Source organism: Vigna angularis, chromosome 11 (genome assembly GCF_016808095.1).
Source record: "Vigna angularis cultivar LongXiaoDou No.4 chromosome 11, ASM1680809v1, whole genome shotgun sequence".
NCBI lineage: Eukaryota > Viridiplantae > Streptophyta > Magnoliopsida > Fabales > Fabaceae > Vigna > Vigna angularis.
The window spans coordinates 4,341,581-4,361,999 of record NC_068980.1 but is presented as its reverse complement, the minus strand read 5'-3'; the positions used below and the strand labels follow the sequence as shown (position 1 = coordinate 4,361,999).

Sequence of the window (20,419 nt, the reverse complement as noted above, 5' to 3'; positions counted from 1 at the left end):
ATTCCTTTAAAATTTTATAATTTATCTGTAGTCCCTACATTTTAATTAGAAAGACGTAAGTTTTTTTCTATAAAATATTAAAGACTTATCACTTTTTAAAAATATAATAACTAAACAAAAGTATCAAATTTATATATTGGCATCTGCTTAAATAATATGAAAATCGTTTCCCTTATCAAACGGTTTTAAAATATGAAAAAAAATTAGTTACATTTATTCAACAAATACAATACCTTATCAAAACTAAATAATTAACTTTATTCAGATTTCAGAAAATTAAGTTAAATAATTCAAGTTGGATAATGAGTAATTTATTATATTTTCATATGAATCAGGTTTTGAAGTTGATATAAAAAGAGGTATGTCATATAAATATGGACATTAAAAAGAGGAATCTAATATAAAATAGATATATAAATATATATATGAAAGGAATTTAATGTTGTATCGGATTAATAAACTTTAAAAATAAATATAATATTTTTGTTTGAAGAAATATAATATTTTTGTTTGAATAAATATAACACAGACTTTAGAGCACTAACATTGTGTGTTATGAATTTAAGTATTAGTTTAAGTTTATATTATGAGAAAAAAATTGAGAAAGTCAAATACAATATAATAAAAAAAATTCATAAACATAGCTGCTTAATATTTTTTATTAAAAGTAATGTCAACATTTCATGTGAATTTGACTCATAAAACATTTATGTAATAATTTTCTAATGAATTCTTTTTAAAAAAACTTAATAGATCTTAACCACCAATTTTTGGGAGCCAAAATAATGTAATCAAAATATTTATATTTTATCTTTTTCACTACTATAACAAATTATTGAACTCATCAATAATTAAAACAAAACTAAAATTTCCAACTATTTATTTTTAATGTAAATAATCATAAGACACTTTTCTTCACTTTGTTTTGCAATATTGTTTTGATATATTATTACGGGAAAAAAATTGTTCAATTAAAATATACTTCCTATTCTGACCAATATAATTCAAATATAGTTGATAGATTCTTCAAATCTGGATGGTTAACAACATACACAATAAAATAGTGAAATTGAAATTTTAAACTGGTATTTTATTAAACATTAAATATTTAATAACAAAATCATTAATTATTAAGAAAGTGTGAGAGTAAAAAATTAAGATAAATGTTATCATCTTTCTTTCTTTATGTTTTCAAATGTAATAATCATTTGAGTATATAAGAGAACTAAATATTCATACTTTAAAATAATAAAAATATATTATAATATTTTAACAAGCGTTGTGTAGAATTTTTATGGGGTCAATGTTCCTCACGATATAACAAAGTTCTTATCCTATGTCAATGTTATTAGAGTTTTGTTTGTTTTAATGTTTAACTTAGACCATTATAACTTTTGTTTGTTTTAATGTTTAACTTAGACTATTATAATAAACACAACAAAGGTCATCATGTATGCTTTCACTTAAAGAAATATACTATTATAAAAGGTATTAATGAGAAAGTTAAATACCATATAAAAATAAAACTTATAAACTCATTGTCTTAATATATTTGAATTAAAAGTTATGATAATTCCTCGTGTGAGTTGAACTCGTATTACATTTATATTTATATAGTGTTAGAATTTTAGATATGATAATAATATATGGTAGAATTCATTGATTTCTTGAAAGGATCTTACTTGTCTTGTTACATTAACTTGTTAGATAATTTATTATATTCCAATCATACCAACACATTATTTGTTCAGGGTTTAGTGTTTAAATTTTTTTTAAAATTCTCATAATTCATGTCACCGTCTATTGCTCAAAGCATCATTTGCATAAATATACTATTTGAGTTATAAAATAAGTTCAAAAAGAAACTTTTGCAAAGTGATCATATCTTGTTTATTTAATCCCATAACATTTAACGTGTTAACTGATATTTCATACTAGCATTTAAACAATAATATGTCAAATAATTCAAATAATTAAAATATCAATTTGAAACATCGTTTAACATGTTAAAAAAATTTCATACAACTACTTAAAATATTACATTTATTTATTTACACTTACGAGGATCACACTTTATTAAATATATGAACGATTTCAAAATTTATATTAAAATTTAAACACTAAAATATGTTAAACACTAATTAATTTATGAAAAAAATATGTAGTTAGATGTGACAAAAAATTAGTATCATCGAAAAGATTTATCGACAAAATTATTACGAAATTTTAAAGAATTAAATTACCAAGAAATTAAAAAAATACCAACAAAATTATCAATAAATTTTTAAAAAATAAATTATTAACAAATTTAACGACATATTTTAGAAGAAAAAAAAACTCATTATGAACTATATTTGTACTACATGAAATCCAACATTACAAATTCATGCATTAAATCCTTTAAAGTATTGCAAATCCATAATTTTCTTAAACATTATGATTTCATGTATACTTTATAACCTTTGAAATCTAAATCTTAAAAAAAATAGTCTTTGTAAAAGATTTCATTCATATAAAATCTTTTAAAATTTAGCTGATTGTTTCTTAATGCAAAACAAGTCTGTCGCACACCTCTCTTGATATGTTATGAGCTAACCTTGCAATTAAGTACTTTAAAAACGATACTTTAAAGTTTATAAATATAATTTTAAAGAAAATTAATAAAATACTTTTTGATAAAAATAATTTTAAATAATAGAATAAAAGAATTAATAAAATAATTAAAAGAATATTCTTTTAGAAAATTATTATTTTTTCTTTAAATATTATTTTTGTTTAAATAGTGGATTTTAAGAATATAATTTAACCGTGGTATAATTATTATTATTATTATTTATTACTAATTAAAACATATTAGTTACGTTTTTGGATTACAGGATTACGTTTTCACATGAAATAGAATACTTTTAATTTGAAATTGATTATAGTATAATTACATTTACTATCAAAGTTGGAATTATGAAATTATAGGAGAGTAGAAAGGATATTTCTTGTGAAATCCCTTCAAATCTGAGCACATAAACGATGATGATAAGAAAAATTATGTATCCCATCTTTATGTTGCTTCCAAATCCTCAGAAACGAACAGGATTTAATCTTCTAATCCGTCTGCGCAATTCCTTGTGAACAGAAATTTAGGTTCAAGCGAACACAGCAAAGTTCTTACCTAAAAGTTTGTCAAAATAAATTAATCTCATCTAAGAAGAAAAACAAATACAAGAAATCCTCAAATGACAAATGGAAACAAAATGTTTTGGATAGATATTACACATACACACATCTTCATTCTTTCTTTTCCAAATTTCCATCCTCCCATGTTCATGAACAAAATGAAATGTCATTGCACAAATTCACTGGACCAAAGAAAACCAAAGACTTTGTCAACATTACGAGTACAATCATTAAGTTGCACCGATAGACAAGACCATTATTGCACTAATGCAGCAGCTTTTTGTGAATGTTGATGTGACAGAAGATGACGGTAGTACAATGACCACAGCTGAAATGGCACTTATTTAAGGTATCGGAATTCAGACCACATGCAGCCTTCTACGCCAATCAAACATTTATGTACAAACAATTGAATGGTGACCCACATAACTGAGAAAAACACATTCAAACAATAATGATGCAGCAAATGACCAGGACCTCTGTGGTTAGAATTCACCCAATATAGTTAGCACAATATGTAGAGAGAGTCCAAGAAAGCTGCAAATTTGGATAAGCAAAATAAAAAATTGTAAAAGTTGTGGTGTATATATATAATATTGGACACTGGTTGGTCTACCTGCATAGAATTGAAGATACACAGACGCAATGATGGTGAAGAATGAAGGAGGGGTGATGGCATTGAAAGATTTGCTACGCAGGAGAGATGACGCTGTCACTTACATTCATCTTTTGCTTCGTTGAGTATGCATGAACAAAGCCTGTCAGCATCATATCTCCTGCATAGTAAACCTTCCATATGCAAACTGTGACAGTGGAAGATGAGGTAAGTAGAAAGTGTATTTTCCTTTGAGAGAAGCAGTTTGCTAGCAATATATCTGCATTCTATTTCACTCAAAAGATACACACATCTCACAACTCCACCAGAGAGTCCTATAAGGAAAAGTTAAGACTGCTATGTATGTGAAATTATACACTAAGGTCTTCACGGTTTGAATATTCGCTTTTGGTTTCATTTTAAGTGCATAATTACTGTCTTTTCTGGCGATGTGAAAGATCTAGAATGTATTTATTTCAGTTTTCTCATGGAAATATTTTGAGATTGTGAATTTATCAGGCCAAGAGATTTCTATTGTCGGGGTGTGATGCTGAGGATGTGATCTGGAGTTCAAGGACCCTGATATCTTTTGCTGTATTTCAGAGGACGAGTTTTCTGAAAATAATCTGTAGTTAAAGGATTACCTGATTTGTATTGCATATTTCTGGTTCTGGTGTATGCTGTGTAGCAGCCGCACGCGAAAATCTTGAATTGTTATAATTATTACTAAGGCAATGAATCTTCATGAAGAAATTTGTCAACACGTGGGAGTTCTTTTTGTTTTTACAAAAAAAAATAAGAAATATTTTATTACTTAAAATTATAAAATTTTGAAGTTCACCTTAAAAATAATTTTTTTGAAGTATTTTGTATTTTTCTTTCTCTTTTAGATTTATATTTTCATAATTTTTTGGCTTAACCTAGGAAAGACATTCACTTGCGCCATTTGCTCCATTGTTTTTTCAGTTGATTTAGGAGGAAATTTCTTTTACTTTGAGGTTATATATATATATATATATATATATATATATATATATATATATATATATATATATATATATATATATATATATATATATATATATATATATAACCGGTATTATTTTCCAATTATTGTTAGTAAGAATTTTTTTAATACCAATGATATTTTTTAGTTGTTGTCAAATACCTCTATTAACATTAATTGAGATTAATGGCACTAAGAATTGTTTTTAGAGTACTTATAATCATGACGTAAAATAAAGTTATTTTTTAATAAATGTTAATTTGATTTTTTTTTGCCAACATTGATAACAGTATTTTTTGGCTGTTATAACTTTATGATTGATGTAAATCAATGTTTTTTTAATTGGTATGGACACAAATATTTTAGTTGCGAGAATTCTCTGGATCAATGACTATAAATCTATATATTTTTTTCAATTGAAATCTCTGGTGATTATTATTAGTCGATGTTTACAAAAAATTATAATCAATTAACATCACTAATGATACACAATATCAAATAAAATACTTTATTCAAATAAATAAAAATTAAATAAACTAATTTGAGTTGTTTTATCTATATATATAAAAAAAAACCTTTAACATCCAACGAATTTATTTTTTTCTTAAACTAATAATTATTTCTTATCCAGCGCACGGATATTTGTACATAGAATACACCAAAATTTTCCAATCTACTAATTAGCAAGGAGACGAGTAGCCTCAGCCAAGTCTGCGTGTTGTACATGTAATTTCAAAAGTCTCTAATCATACAGAATAAGTTATTCCAATTTAATTTCAGTATAAAATAAATATCCAAAGATATTCATAAAATGTATAAACACAATAAACATCCATGAGACAGGTGATAACAATTACTAACCAAATGTATGTCTGTCACCCATTTAAATGGACAAAAATGCCCTCATAAACTTAGTTTCTCATTCTCATAAGCTATTTGTTGTATTTAAAGTACGAGTTTTCCAAAAGTAATTTGTAGTTACTACAGAGATAGGTTTCTGATTCAAGTGGCATTGCGTCGTAGTTTCGGTACGCAAAAATCTTGAACTATTTTTATTACTGTTATTGACCAAGAGTTTGTAAAGAAAGATTTATTCATAATAGAAAGAAAAATAAAAATCCTATTTTATAAACTAAAAATGAACTTATCAATAAATCAATTTGTAAGAAAATTTATTATATAATTCTTCTAAAATGTCAGCGTTAACATAGAAAAACACATTTTTTTCCTAAAATTTTTATCTGGGGAACTCATCCAAGTCTAAGATGTGGAAGCTACGAGAAGAAATTTTGAAGGCTAAATTACCCATCTAGTCAACTAAATAGGCATAAGAACTTGCAGAAACAATATTAATTCTCGAAGGTTCAAAATAACAAGTGATTAGCTTGTCATACCATCCTATAACAACTGATAGTTACCCCAAATTCCTTATCCCTCCATGGCTCACTATGATTTTCGGGAGGTGTCTACGTATAGGTGCATGTCGAAGTTCTCGATCTTTTGCTATCAGATGCAAGAGTCAAGGTTAAATGTCCATATTTTCCGAAGCAGAAACTTAAAACTTGGCCTATTTGTTTTACTTAACTAGTGTGGTAAATCCAAAATAGGACCCATAATGATTATGCTCCATCCTATGAAATCATTCCTCTGCCAGCATAAGGGTCCTTGAATATTAAAGTCGACCAAATGGAGGATACACTACTCCCCAGTCCTCGAAGGAGATGATAACAACTTACTTTAAGGGGTTATACTAGTGCAAAATCCATTGAGTTGTTCTGTCCACCACTAAAAGTGCATGCACTATCTGTTAATCAACACATCCCTACATTATGTTTTAATTTGCACATAAGAAGGCCATTATAGGTTTGTGGGATGGTATAATCCCACAAAAAAAATGGAGCATATCATTCAAAAGATCGAATGATATATATAAACAAATCCTGAACCTCACGTATAATTCCTGATTAAAGCTCACCAATCACAGTATCGAATGGAACTTTTAACATTGACAAGCCACTATCAGCTTTTTAGAGTACAAAAAAACCTAAAAATGAAAATTGTGGAGTATAAAAGAAAGAAATTGTGGTAGTATACGGAATTAGTTACAGCTGCTAGGTGAAACAAACAAATGCTGATCAGAACAGAGAAAAATGAATGTCTCAGACTGAACCTGAAGGTGATTGCTGATCTGGGAAGTGCACCACCTACAGTAAAGGGCTGGTTGCAATCCAGATGATGACTGCGCCTGAAGAAACTATAATGAATCAATTGGCAGGCAATACATAAGTATATGAAAAATTGATGGAAGAATTATAATTTAGATTGTGGGGAAGTGTATTTCTAATTTAAAAGATTACCAAAAAAACGGTGCAATAGTTCATAAGTTGACTTAATGAACCATTCTCCCAGTTAATTCATCCTAAACAAAATTAATTCACAAAAAATATCCTAACTAGCAGCTCTCACAAAAATAAGTATTAGAAGCTAAATACAAAGAAAGATGGCTATCAAACACATTGATTTGCACTGTGCTTCCTTAGGCACTGTTATTACAAAATTACATTGAGAGAATAGAAGAATAAAGGTACAGGGGTGGCTATCATGGTAATAGCATACCTCAAAAGTTGTTATAATTCTTTATCGCTGTCAAGTGCTTTTGCTGCTGCCTTTTCAGCTTCTTCCAAAACAAAGGTTTTCATTGATTCAACATCCCTTGAACCTGACCGATCGCAAGCAAATAATAAGATTAGATTTCTTAACCACCACTTCTCATCGTAGGTTTGGTTCGGAAGGAGTAGCTAATACATGTTTCATGTAAATAAATCATATAAAACTCAAAGGAGTAGGCCCTAAAATAATCTAACAGTGAAAAAAATACCACAATTTGCATATTAAAGAAAATATTTCTTCCTTCCGGGTTGTTAAATAAAACAAAAAATAAATCATAAAAAAGCTTAAATCCACTTCTATAAGGTAGTTCGCACGTTGCATAAGTCTTTATCTTCAAGTACCAGTGACTTCAATAACTACTAAATGTGATGGGGAAAAGATTACTGTAGAAAAGATTTGAAGCACTGAACTTAATGATAGGATATTAAGATATTAAGATACACATGCTGTGAGGATACATGATACCCTATGTTATTACCACAGAGGCATAAACACAACCTTCTGATAACTACCAAATTCATTAGATCATCATCATTACTTAACAAAAGTGAAAGGTGTCACCTTGAACATTCATTCGTGGGCAGAAGATATACGCAATGGTTAGAAGTTAGAACAATCGTATTGGGTTAACTTTTCACATTCAAGACGTGCACAGAAAGATTGATTGTATAGAGCAATGACTAAGTTGATCCCTTGTTTGGTTTTCCAAACTTGACAAGTAAGAAACCCAAAAGAATTCCAATATTTTTATCCTAATCCAAGACAAGTTATACACAAGAAAATAAGGCATGTAAACACACCAAAAAACAAACTAGTCACAAATCATAATTGGTCATTGATGGTCATTTAAAGTAAAAGCCTAAACTTGGGGACGTGAATTGAGTTGAAGAATACAGGGGAATTAACAGAGCAGAATCCATAAAGTCTCATTTGACAAAGGGTAAAAAAAATCGAATTACCTTGATATCTTGCTACTTCTTCACCATCATAGAAAACCTTAAAGGTAGGATACGAATGAATATCAACTTTGGAACAGACTGTTTTCTCCATGCCGCAATCCACTTCCCCAACCTCTATTTCATCTTCTCCTTCCATTGTCTTTCCCAAATCATCCCACAAAGAGCCCAGGTTTTTGCTGGCAACAATTATCATAATTTGAAAAGTTAGCAAACAAAAACAATACCAGCAGGTTCAGTAGTGTAGGCTATTGCAGTATATAAAAGAATTAATCACCAATGCTTGCACCAGGGGACGCAGAATTTCACAAACCACGCAGTATCCTTCTCCTTGATCTAGACATAAACGAAAAAAGTAATTGAGAAATGAGATCGTATACATTTCTACATCAGTGCTGTTTTCCACGCAATCCAACCCCTAATTAAACAACTTGAACTAGCTACGGCAGAAAATTATTGTGATCTTACAAACGAAAACCAAAAATAAAAGAAAACAAAAAACCCTCGACAGTGCAAAATTTGAATTGGAGGCGTACCTTATCATTAAATGTATCAGAGGTTAAGGTTATAACCTCGGATTGAGTACGAAGAAAGAAAGAGAGAAAAATGAGAAAGGTTATTGCAGTTTGAGTATGAGTGTGAGTGAGAGTTCTGATGGCCATGGTCGTCGTCTCTGATCAACCCTACTCCTTTCTTCTCCACCGCCTCCAAATGTTTCTCTGCAGATCTTTCAGCCACGTGCTATGCGCGTGCTTCATATATCTTCTTCGCCTACGCTCCTTAGAATCAATGTAAATCCTTAAAATTTAATTTCTAAAGAAAACTGCAACATTTCGAAATATGTTATCCTTTTGGATTAAATTAGAGAACGTAGCTTATGTTCATCTTGAGTCAAGATTAATAATTGCATACATAAATTTATTTAAAAAATATTATATAACTTCTATTAAATAAATGTTATATAATATTTTTGAGTAGTATTTTCAAATAAATAATTTGAGTAATATTTCCAATTGAATTTTCATTTGTATTCTAATAAAGAAATATGGAGATTTCAAACTTAAAAAATCTTTTTCTTGATAAATTAAGAGTGGTATCAGGGTCGATCGTCTGTCTTAGTGACCGACTTAGACGAGTATAACAGTTCTGTATAAAAAATATTTTTGACAAAGGTTTCTAGATAAGCGTTTTCTTTTAAGATGAACAACGGTACAAAGGGATACTCCTGATTGAAAATATTTTGGCTGAGAGGTGAATGTACCAATATGAAAAAGACATCCTTGAGGGAAAAATTGTTGGAAATCTAATTGTGAGTCCAAAATTTATATTAGACAAAAATAAGAAAATAAAACACTGTATAAAAATGAATGACTCATTAACTCAATTTTTTAAGATTTTTTTATAGAGAGTAATATCAATGTGACTGAGCTTAAATCCTATTAGTTTGGTCACACTTAATTATTTTTGTTGCCTTGTTTCTTTTCCATGCTATTTTAAAGTAATGTGCAATTTAATGTTGTGGTTAAGTAAAAGAGTGACGTGGTTTTGTGAAATGAAATTATTATGGAATCATGAATTCAGAAATGTTTAGTATAATTTAGGTTGTCCAATGATACGTTGAATTTCTTTTATTTTTCCATCAAAGAATTGTCTTTTAGAACAAGACTTGTAGGTTGTTACAATAGTTTTGCATACAGCAACACAATAGTATCTCTATTCTCCACACTGGACAATTTATTTTCTAAGAGTTGTTTCAATGATTATATATATATATATATATATATATATATATATATATATATATATATATATATATATATATATATATATATATATATATATATATATATATATATATATATATATATATATTATTAGCAATATAAAAATTTTATTATAGCATATCTTAATATTATATTATAGCATATGCAACTTCCTAATATCAAATTCATATCTTATAATATCCTATTAGTCTTCTTCTATCCGAAAATATATATCTAGTTATAGGGTTATGGGATTTTAGCTATCATGATTTTAACATTGATTTTGTGACCTTTAAACTTATTTGATTGATATTTAATAACATGATTTGGATCTATTGGATGTGTTTTGATTTTCTCTTTTTTTGTCTTATATTTGCTTTAAATATAGACCTTAACCTTTCCATCTTGGTTGATGATTTTGTATCTGAAACTCCTAGTCATCTCAAAGTGCTATCACAGATAAAAAAGAAGTTTTAAATATTTGGAATTTTTTCACAAAAATAGGAAAAGACGAGAATGACATTGAAAATGTTGGATGTAAGTATTGTGACAATAACTACAAAGTTGGAAAATATCTCATTACTAAAAACAATTATGAACTTCACATTTAAGAAGGTTTAAGACAGTGTAGTTAATTTAAATATTTATCAAGAAGGAAAGTTTGAGACACGAAAATCAATCAAAATATTCATACTAAGTTACTTACGAGAGCGATAATTAAACATAGTCTCCCTTATAAGTTTGTTGAATATGAAGGAATCAAATAATGTATAAAATACATTCATCCTAATGTTGACATGAAATGTTGGAACACTATCTGTATCAGACGTAAAAAAGGAATACATTGAACAAAAGGATAAAGTTAAGCAAATGTTTAAAATTCCTAATAGAATTTGTTTAACTATGAGGTTTCAGTTATTTTTAAGGGATATATTTGTCTAATTGCACACTTTGTTGATGAAAATTGGAAATTGACAAATAATATTCTTACCTCCTGTCGAATGAAACCACACCTACAAGTGTTTGAACTAAAAAATGTTGTGTTTGATTGCCTAAATCAATGAGGTATTAATAATAAAAAAGTTTGAATTACCTTTGACTATACTTCTACAAGTAATAATTTGTAAAACATTCTAAAAAGTCTTCTCTATGATCATAAAAAATTATTATGTGATGATGAGTTTTTCATGTAAGATGTTGTGTTTATACTCTTTGATAATTCAAGATGGCTAAAAAGTGGTAAATAAAATATTTCATAGTATTAGAGAAAATATTAAATTGTTAAATCATGTGATTGAAGAACTCTCATATTCAAAAAATATTCAAAAAAATGTGTTAGTGATGAACATTGGTTTGAGATAAAAAAAAAACTTTTTGTTTTGTATCTCATTTTTTTAATCTTTTCAAGTGAATAATTTTTTTCTTTTTACTTTTATAAAACAATATAGAGATTAATGTGTAACTAGATGCAGGTAAATTCATTCAAACTGGTTAACTTTATTCACTAACCAGTAAAACTTGTGAATAAGAATCATCTCAACCCAACAAAAGAAAATAAACATAGTGAATTCTAACTGTTACTACCGAGGGTGGACAACCAACCGGGAAGATTTGGACACAACCGATCGGGTGTTCCAAACCTGGTATGTCCGATCGGAGCTCGTAAGCACAACGTATCCGATCGGGCAGTTGTGTAAAATTGCGGGCTGGAGACAGCAGTTGAATGCTCATGAATGTGTGGTTAATGAGGTAACGGTCCTTGTCGAGTATTTAAAGTGTGCATTGAAAGCCATTAAGAGGTAAATTAATGGGGAATATTCTCTGAAATTATATAAATAGTAGTCAAAGGAGAAGGTAAACTCTCTGTTCTGTGATAATTACATAGACTTGCTAAAACTCATTCTGACTTGAGCGTCGGAGTGTTTGCTGCAGGTCAACCCCTTTGCGTGGAGGACGAGCGTGGAAAGAGAGAGAGAGAGAACAAGCGTTAGGAGCGAAGTAAGGAGGAACCGATCGGAGGGAGAGGAGTGTTTCCGGGCGGAGGTAGCAGAAGTTTCCCCGGTCCCATTCAGCAGAAACATTTTGGCGCCCACCGTGGGGCTGAGGATAGTTGAAGACAACCTATTACGACCGTAAGGATGGAGCAAGACCCGACAGCGTTTTTACAGGAGATGAGAAGGAGAATGGAGGCAATGTAGGCGGAAATTGAAATGCTGAGAGCCGAGCGTGATGCGGCAGGAGGGGCGCAAGCTAATCGCCAATCCTCCGCGCGCGCTCATACACTGCCAATTGTAGAGATGCCGGAAACCGAGCCGAACTCAGAGGAGGACACAGATCCCAATCCTGATAGCTATTATCAGGGGGGAACAAAGTGAGGTCGGCTCGCATCGAACTGCAAACCGTCATGCCCCAGCTGGTCGGGCTCGAGCATTGCATCCGTTCACAGCAGTGATCATGGAGGAGCAGATTCCGGAAAGAGCATTCCCGGCCTTGGAGAAGTATGATGGCTCGGGGGATCCGGAGGAGCATTTGAGGTCTTTTGTTGATGCGATGACCATTTACTCCCCCAGGGAAAATGTGTGGTGCAGAGTTTTTTCTTTGTCAATAAAAGGAGAAGCTTTGGCCTGGTTCCACTCGTTAAGACCCTGAACCATTAATAGTTTTGCCACCTTGAGGGATATGTTTGAACGACAGTTTTCGGCGGGTAGAACGCGAAATCTGACGTATCTAGAGTTGACTAACATAAAGCAGGAGAAGGGAGAGAGTCTTAGGGATTTCATGGACAGGTTCAACAGAACCGCTCGGCAAGTAAGGGGGTAGGCAAGAAGTTTACCATCAGTACTTTGGCTACTGCGCTGAGACCTTCCCCCTTTGCTGATAACTTGTTCGCGGAACCCCCATTAAACCTGGACGAGTTGCAAGAGAGGGCCGCTCGGTTCATTCGAATAGAAGAAATGAGGGCGGTCCAGAGACGACAACAAGATCAAGGTACGAGTTCGGGGCAGGAGAAAAAAGAAGGCAAGAAACCGTTCGTTCTAGGCGAACGGCCAAAGGGCCAGAAGTTTAGAGATGGCCCGAGGGGGGGTAGGTACGAACGGTACACCCCATTGAATGTGCCAAGGGCAAGGGTGCTGGAGGAAGCCCTGAGTGCAGATTTATTAAAGGTAAGACCTTCCCGGTCATCACCTAAAGCAGATGGAACTAAGCATTGCACCTATCATCTGAACATAGGACATAACACCGAGGACTGCACGGTGTTGAAGGATAAGGTGGAAGAATTGATCCGGGCGGGTCATCTGAAGAGGTTTGTTAGGGAGGAACGAAAGACGAGAAGTCCACCCAGAAGGACTAGGGTGGAAAGAAGTGACAGGAGAGAGGACAGGCGTCCCGACCGCAGGAGGAGTAGAAGTCGCAGTCATGACCGATCACTGCGAGGAACGATAAACACCATCTCGGGTGGATTTGCGGGAGGGTCATCGGCGTCCACAGAGTAGATGTGAGAAAGCGTTATATGCCGCCCATCACGTTTACAGATGAGGATTTCCACGCTCCCGATCCAGATGAGGATGACCCGATGGTGATAACGGCAATTATTGCCCGGTATAGTGTGGGAAAGGTGTTGGTGGACCAGGGCAGCTCTGTCAACATTCTGTACTGGAAGACATTCCTAAAGATGGACATATCTGAAGATTTGATCGCCCCTTACAACGAACAGATAGTAGAATTCTCGGGGGAGAGAGTAGACACCAGAGGATATGTGGATTTCAGAACGTGCCTAGGAACTGAACGGAGCAAGGAGGTGAAAACCAGGTTCTTGCTGGTGGATGCGAGCACTTCTTACAATGTGTTGTTGGGACGACCATGTCTGAACGCGTTCGGGGCAATTGTTTCCACACCCCACCTCACGCTCAAGTTTCCATTGGATAATGGAAATATCTGTACCGTTCGGTCCGATCAGAGGATCGCACGGGAATGTTACATGGCGGGATTGAAGGTGCAACCATCATCATCAGATCCACCCGCCCGGCAAAGGAGGAGACGATTGGAAGTAGCTATGGCAGACTTGGATCCAAGGACGAATATTGACGATCGGATAGAACCGATGGGAGAGACCAAGCCCTTTGGCCTCGGGTAGAAGGAAGAGCAAGTTACCACCATCGGGAGTGAGTTGGATGAGGATCAGGCCAGATTAATTGGCACTTTGTTAAAGAAAAACCAAGACTTATTTGCTTGGACTGCAGCTGATATGCCAAGAATCCATCCAAGGGTTATGTCACACAAGCTGGCATTATTTAAGGAGGCCCGACCGGTGGCCCAAAAGAAGAGAAGATTGGGGGAAGAAAAGCGATCGGCAGTGGCAGTTGAGGTGAAGAAGTTGTTGGAAGCAGATTTCATCCGTGAAATCAAGTACACAACCTGGCTGGCAAATGTTGTGATGGTGAAGAAGATGAGCGGGCAGTGGAGAATGTGTACGGACTTCACGGATCTGAATAAAGCCTGCCCGAAGGACTCTTACCCACTACCTAGTATTGATGCGTTAGTGGACGGGGCGTCAGGTTTCCATGTGTTAAGTTTCCTGGATGCATATTCAGGATATAATCAGATTCCTATGTTTCCCCCAGATAGCGACAAGACAACATTCATCACCGAGCGGGCTAACTATTGTTATGATGTTATGCCGTTCGGGTTGAAGAATGCAGGAGCCACTTACCAACGGTTGATGGATAGGGTCTTTGCAGACCAGATCGGCAGATGCATGGAGGTGTATGTGGACGACATGGTGGTGAGAAGCCGTTCGGTTGAAGACCATGTGAGAGACTTGGCGGAAGTGTTCCACCAGGTTCGCAAGTACAAATGCGCCTTAATCCGACCAAGTGTACTTTCGGGGTGCCGGCGGGAAAATTTATGGGATTCCTGCTAACAACTAGAGGCATCGAGGTGAACCCCGATAAGTGTCGAACGGTATTGGAAATGAGGAGCCCGCAGAAGCTGAAGGAGGTTCAGAGGCTGGTGGGTAGACTGACTTCACTATCTCGCTTTATTCCAAGGTTGGCCGAACGGATAAAGCCGATAGTAAGAATTATGAAGAAGAGTACGGGAGCGGATTGGGACGACCAGTGTGAGCGAGCCTTTGATGAAGTTAAACGAATACTGGTCAGCCCACCGGTCATGGGGCGACCTGATGCAGGGCATGCACTGCAATTATTCCTGGCAGTCTCGGAGGACACGGTCAGCTCGGCGTTGATACATGAGCAACCTGAATTCAAGGTAAAAAACCCCGTAAACCATTAAATTTTTTTGAAAGCTTTGAAATTGCATCCACCTCCACAACTCGTGGAGTTGGTAGAATCACAGCTTCCTGTTGTGCCTTAACCATGTGCCTCATGTCCTCTGGACTCACCCCAAATGCAGTTGCAAGCTTGAGTCCCTGGTTTTTTTTTATGTTTCTGAACAAAAATATCTTCCCTATTACAGTAAATTTTTTTATTTACGTAAACAGACAATCGTATAGTTTCACATGACTTCAAATGAAAAAGTCGTATAAAGGATGTACGACTTATACACTGTCACAATAAGAAAAGTGAAGTCGTGTACTTTCACATGTTTTTAGCATATAGTAATCCATTTTGAACATTTATAATCAATTATAAAGTGGTAAAGTCGTGCAAAGAGTTCATGACTCCATTAGTAATCGATTACACCAGTATAGCAATTAATTACTAGTACTGAAATTCGAATAAAAATTTTTAATATTCGATTACCAGAAACAAAAAGATTAAAACTAAGTTAAAATATGATTTACATTCATAATAATTCGAATTACCAAAGATTTGGACATGAAAATTTGTCATGTTTCCTTTATACTTATCATAAATTAGAGCAACTGTTAAATTTAAAATCATACACTAAAAAGTTATTCCTAGGTTATCATGAATAATTATAATTTCAACTTTTGTTACGTGTGCAAAAAAGAAAGTATGGATCTATGAAGGTGCAGAGGAAAGTATGGATGTTGAAACAAATGGGCCGAAATTGTGGGCCAAGGATGCTGGATGGTTAAGCCCATGTTTATTTACTTTTAGAAAAGACCTATTTTTCCCCACTCTTTTTAATTGTCAACTTATTTTAAAAAAGAGAGGCCTTTCTCAGTTTCCATATAAGTATATAAATCATTGAGCTTTTCGGCTTGATGATTACACATAACTACTCCAACTTTTTGAAATCTAGAATTATTTTCATACAGTAATTTTAAAATTATAATTATTAGCACTGTAGGTAACTTAATTCGACTGAATAAAGTAACATGCTTATCTAGGTTACGTTTGATCATTTTCTTATAAAGTGTTTATCGACGAATAAAACAACCTTCTGTTTATTTTATAAAGAAGAGGCATAAATTAAATAATATAAATTTTATTAAATGTTGCATTTTTAATAATTTATATATAAATTAAATTAAATCACATCAATCCAATCATCAAATTATAATGTTATATCATCATTATTATTCATGCTATATTTTGTTAAACAATAACAATGTAATATATCACTTATATTGATATTATATTTTAAAAAGTATAATATTATTTGGGTCTATATAAAAATAATAAAAAATTATGTGTATATATATATGTGTGTGTGTGTGGATGAATTTCAATTTGTGGATGAATGAGAAAAAATGGGCACGGTTTTCTTATTGGTAGGTAGAGTCAACTGATGCAATTAACAAAGGACAAGATATATATGACAATGATTACATAAGAAAATACTTTAACATGAACAGTTTAACAAAATTAAATTATAATTCTGTAATTAAAATGATAACAAGTAATCTTATTGTAAACTTCTAAATAGAAAAAAATCATGTTAATCAATATTCTTAGAGTACTAATAGAAGGTTTATCCAATATGATCTATCACTACATTGAGTTTAATTAATAATTTTTTCAGTGTTATTTCTTTACTTACAAATATATCTTTTTAAAATAATTGAAAATATGAAGAGCCTAACTTTTTTTTTTCAGTTTTATAAACTTTTTGGAACTTTCAAACTTTTCCAAATACAAATGAATAATGTTATATCGATTTTAAATTTGTTAAAGTAATATCAGAGTATCAATCATTGTATTAAATGTAAATTTTAACTTTTATACTTAATTTTTTTCAAAGAAACTATTAAAAAGAGAGTTTAACATGTACAAAATAAACTCCCCAAGTCAGTTATTGTTCATAAATACAAAGCAAAACAAAACAGGATTGTCAAAAGATAAACCTGTTGTGCCAACATTTTAATAGCAATTGGTACATTGATTTCATACTTAATATATAGAATAGCAAACAACTTCAAAATTCATAATATATTAATTAGGTTTCCACCCAGAGTCAACAATTTGGAGTCTTGTTGACCCAGAAAAAAGAAAATACAATTCTAATTCTAAGTCATATAAATTCCTACAAGAAAATACATTTTCAATATTTCCTTTAAGAAAAACATTGATATCATTCAAGAAATAGTTCGTTATTAATTTAGTTTCATATTTGAGATGAATGTATCTTGATAATGATAATGAGAAGTGGTGGTCCAAAAAGTAACCAAGTGTAGAATATTTATGTATGGTGTTCCATGGATAATGGTTTTAAGAGCTATAAAAAATATAGAATTGCGAAAAAAAAGTGGAGATATATATGAAAAAGATAATGATACTTTAACAATATTTTTTTCACAATATTTTAATATCATTTACGTGTCATTGTGTGATTGGTTCAAAATTACTTCATGATCAATAATAATAATTATAAACACCAGTATGGACCAATCACATAATTATAAGTAAATAATGTTAAAATATTATCAAGAAAAATATTTTTAAAGTATCATTATGCATCTGAAAACGGATATATGAAAAGACTGCGTATTGATTATTGCAATAAAAAAGTGGGTGGTAGATCCATAGATACGCGTCAAAAACTAAAGGCAAATGGACCATATTAAAGAGAAAAAGATGAAAACATGGCATTATCCGTTTCCCTTTTCGCAAGTCTTCGTTCCCACCTGAAGAACCAAATATCAATATCATTAATAATCTTGCTTTCTGAAACAACCACACATTCTCTTCTCTCCATGCAACTCAATAACCATTTCAATTTCTTCAACGAATCTGAGTCCTGTGTGAACAAAAGTTTCAGTGGTAGAGTTTCGTCGTCTAGGCGGTTTCAAACTTGGTGCATGGTTTCTTTCCATTTACACACACACACCTTAATATCATTCAGACTCAACCTACTATTTCTTCTATATTATTTCATTCTTTCCTTATAACCAATTTTTTTTTATTCTTTTAATAATGCTGTGCAGGAAACAAATGGATAAACAAACTTTTTGTTGATATAATTGAACCAAGTTGTTTACTTAATTAATTTGGCTACCATTCATTCAAAAAGTACATCCACTGAAAGTACGCATCTCATGTTCGTCAGGAATTTGGAAAAAAGTAAAACATCTAACGTTTGAGTCAGACAAACAAAACCACGGGCTGAAAACTGCACATATTATATATATATATATATATATATATATATATATATATATATATATATATATATATATATTAGAATACACATTTGAGTCGATAACAGTAAAATATCTTATAACATAGCAGATCTAAAAATTTATTATTTTAAAATCTTGAGTCGAAGATATATTATTCTCTTAAGTTTGACTAAGGTGGTATTGATAATAAATCTATTGGACATATCTCTCTCTATATATATAACATTTTGTGACGTATTTTTTTAGAAATGTTATAAATTATTCTTTACTATCACTTGAAAAATATGTATAAATATGTTTTTAGTTTTAAAATTTGGATGTGAAATTGAAATTTATTTTTACTAAAACTTTGATATATTTTTAAAATTTAAAAAAGAATGAATATAATTATTTTAAGTGAATAAGGTTATTTTCTTTTAGATTTGTTAAATAATGTTTTAAACTAACACTTAAGTTAAAACTTATAAAAATAATGTAAACAATTTAAATATTAATGTATTTGATATATAATAACTATTTAATGGAAATAAGTTAAGGGGATAATATTATTTATTTTTAAAGTTTGGAGATTAAATTATATAGAAATTTTAGAAGAAGAAAACGATTGGATTTGAGAAAAGCGAAATTCCGTTGATATGTTAGTGGATTGTTATTTTTTGTTGAAGCAGAGAAAGATGGATGGATGGGTCCGAATTCCATAGATGCATTTGACGTACACGAGGCTTATGGAACTATGATGCAGATAGTATTGTCGTCATGAGGGTTTATTCTTGGGTACGTTTATGAAGAAATGACTTTTGTAAGATAACAACTTTTACGTTAACCATTAAAAATTGACTATTTAACAGATTGTAGTGTGTGAGTGTGTCTCCACTTTGAGTCAATAAAAAGCAAATGTTGATGGCACACTCCGAACAGAAACGGAGTTACGATGCCCAGAATCACACACACATCATTAAGTTGCCGACAGCTGACACTGTTGTCTGGTTGGGTTGCTTTATAAATATCACCTCACGTGGGCAGCACATGATTCAAATTATAGCCCCCAAAACGCGTTTATGCCATCATAACATAACCCACAAACATCTTTTCCTTATTCTTCTCACACCTTTGCCTTCTTCCAATGCTCCCTGCAAATATTACTCTCTTCTCACCACTTCCAGTATGTTTATGGATTTTTCTATTTAGATATTTAGATATTTAGACGTACTCCAAATTTAATGAAAAAATAATAAATATTATCAAAAAAATTTATATTAATAAAATATGAACCTAACGAGTCAATGCACTCCATCTTGGATTATGTAAGTTCAAGAGTTGAACAAATTAACTCAACACCAAACCCATTTTATAATATTTAAAGGATCAATCAATCAAATTCAACTCGTTTAAAACTCTGATATTTTACTATATCCCTTCTGAAAATTCACTAATTTAATACAGCAAGTTTATTGAGATATGGGAGAGAGCTATCCGAGGTCAAATAAAGTTGCAAATCACTGTTAATTAACGTAATAATTGTGTTCTTGCATTGTGGTTGTTCGGTCTTCCATCTTGATATTTTCTAGATTTGTGTTTTGATTGACATTATATCCACAAAGGAAAATTTTGGTTTGGTAGAACCATAACGAATCCAAAGTCATAAGGTCAAAAGTTGCTTTGACATGGAACTAACCATGGAGAGATCAATTTTTGAATGATTATGGTAGG

General features: G+C 31.8%; 1 protein-coding gene across 2 annotated transcripts; it reads right to left on the bottom strand.

The window, feature by feature from the left end:
* Positions 1-6,752: 6,752 nt before the first annotated feature.
* LOC108333326 (protein disulfide-isomerase 5-1) lies at positions 6,753-9,203 on the bottom strand. 2 transcript variants are annotated; one of them, XM_017568738.2, is made up of 5 exons: positions 8,935-9,203; positions 8,676-8,734; positions 8,402-8,577; positions 7,389-7,491; positions 6,753-7,026 (listed from the first exon to the last, which is right to left on the bottom strand). In XM_017568738.2, exons 1-4 carry the CDS (start codon positions 9,058-9,060, stop codon positions 7,400-7,402), a joined length of 453 nt encoding a protein of 150 aa, XP_017424227.1. In that variant the 5' UTR covers positions 9,061-9,203; the 3' UTR covers positions 6,753-7,026; positions 7,389-7,399. The 2 variants fall into 2 exon arrangements, with proteins under 2 accessions (XP_017424227.1, XP_017424226.1); XM_017568737.2 differs by having other exon boundaries at positions 6,753-7,017; positions 8,935-9,201.
* Positions 9,204-20,419: the final 11,216 nt, after the last annotated feature.

Excerpts from the sequence above, each read along its gene's own strand:
- LOC108333326 (XM_017568738.2), bottom strand. The coding sequence starts at position 9,060 with ATGGCCATCAGAACTCTCACTCACACTCATACTCAAACTGCAATAACC. Across the intron at positions 8,735-8,934 it reads CTGATACATTTAATGATAAG|ATCAAGGAGAAGGATACTGC; the intron begins GTACGCCTCCAA and ends GTTTATGTCTAG. Across the intron at positions 8,578-8,675 it reads GTCCCCTGGTGCAAGCATTG|CAAAAACCTGGGCTCTTTGT; the intron begins GTGATTAATTCT and ends AATTGTTGCCAG.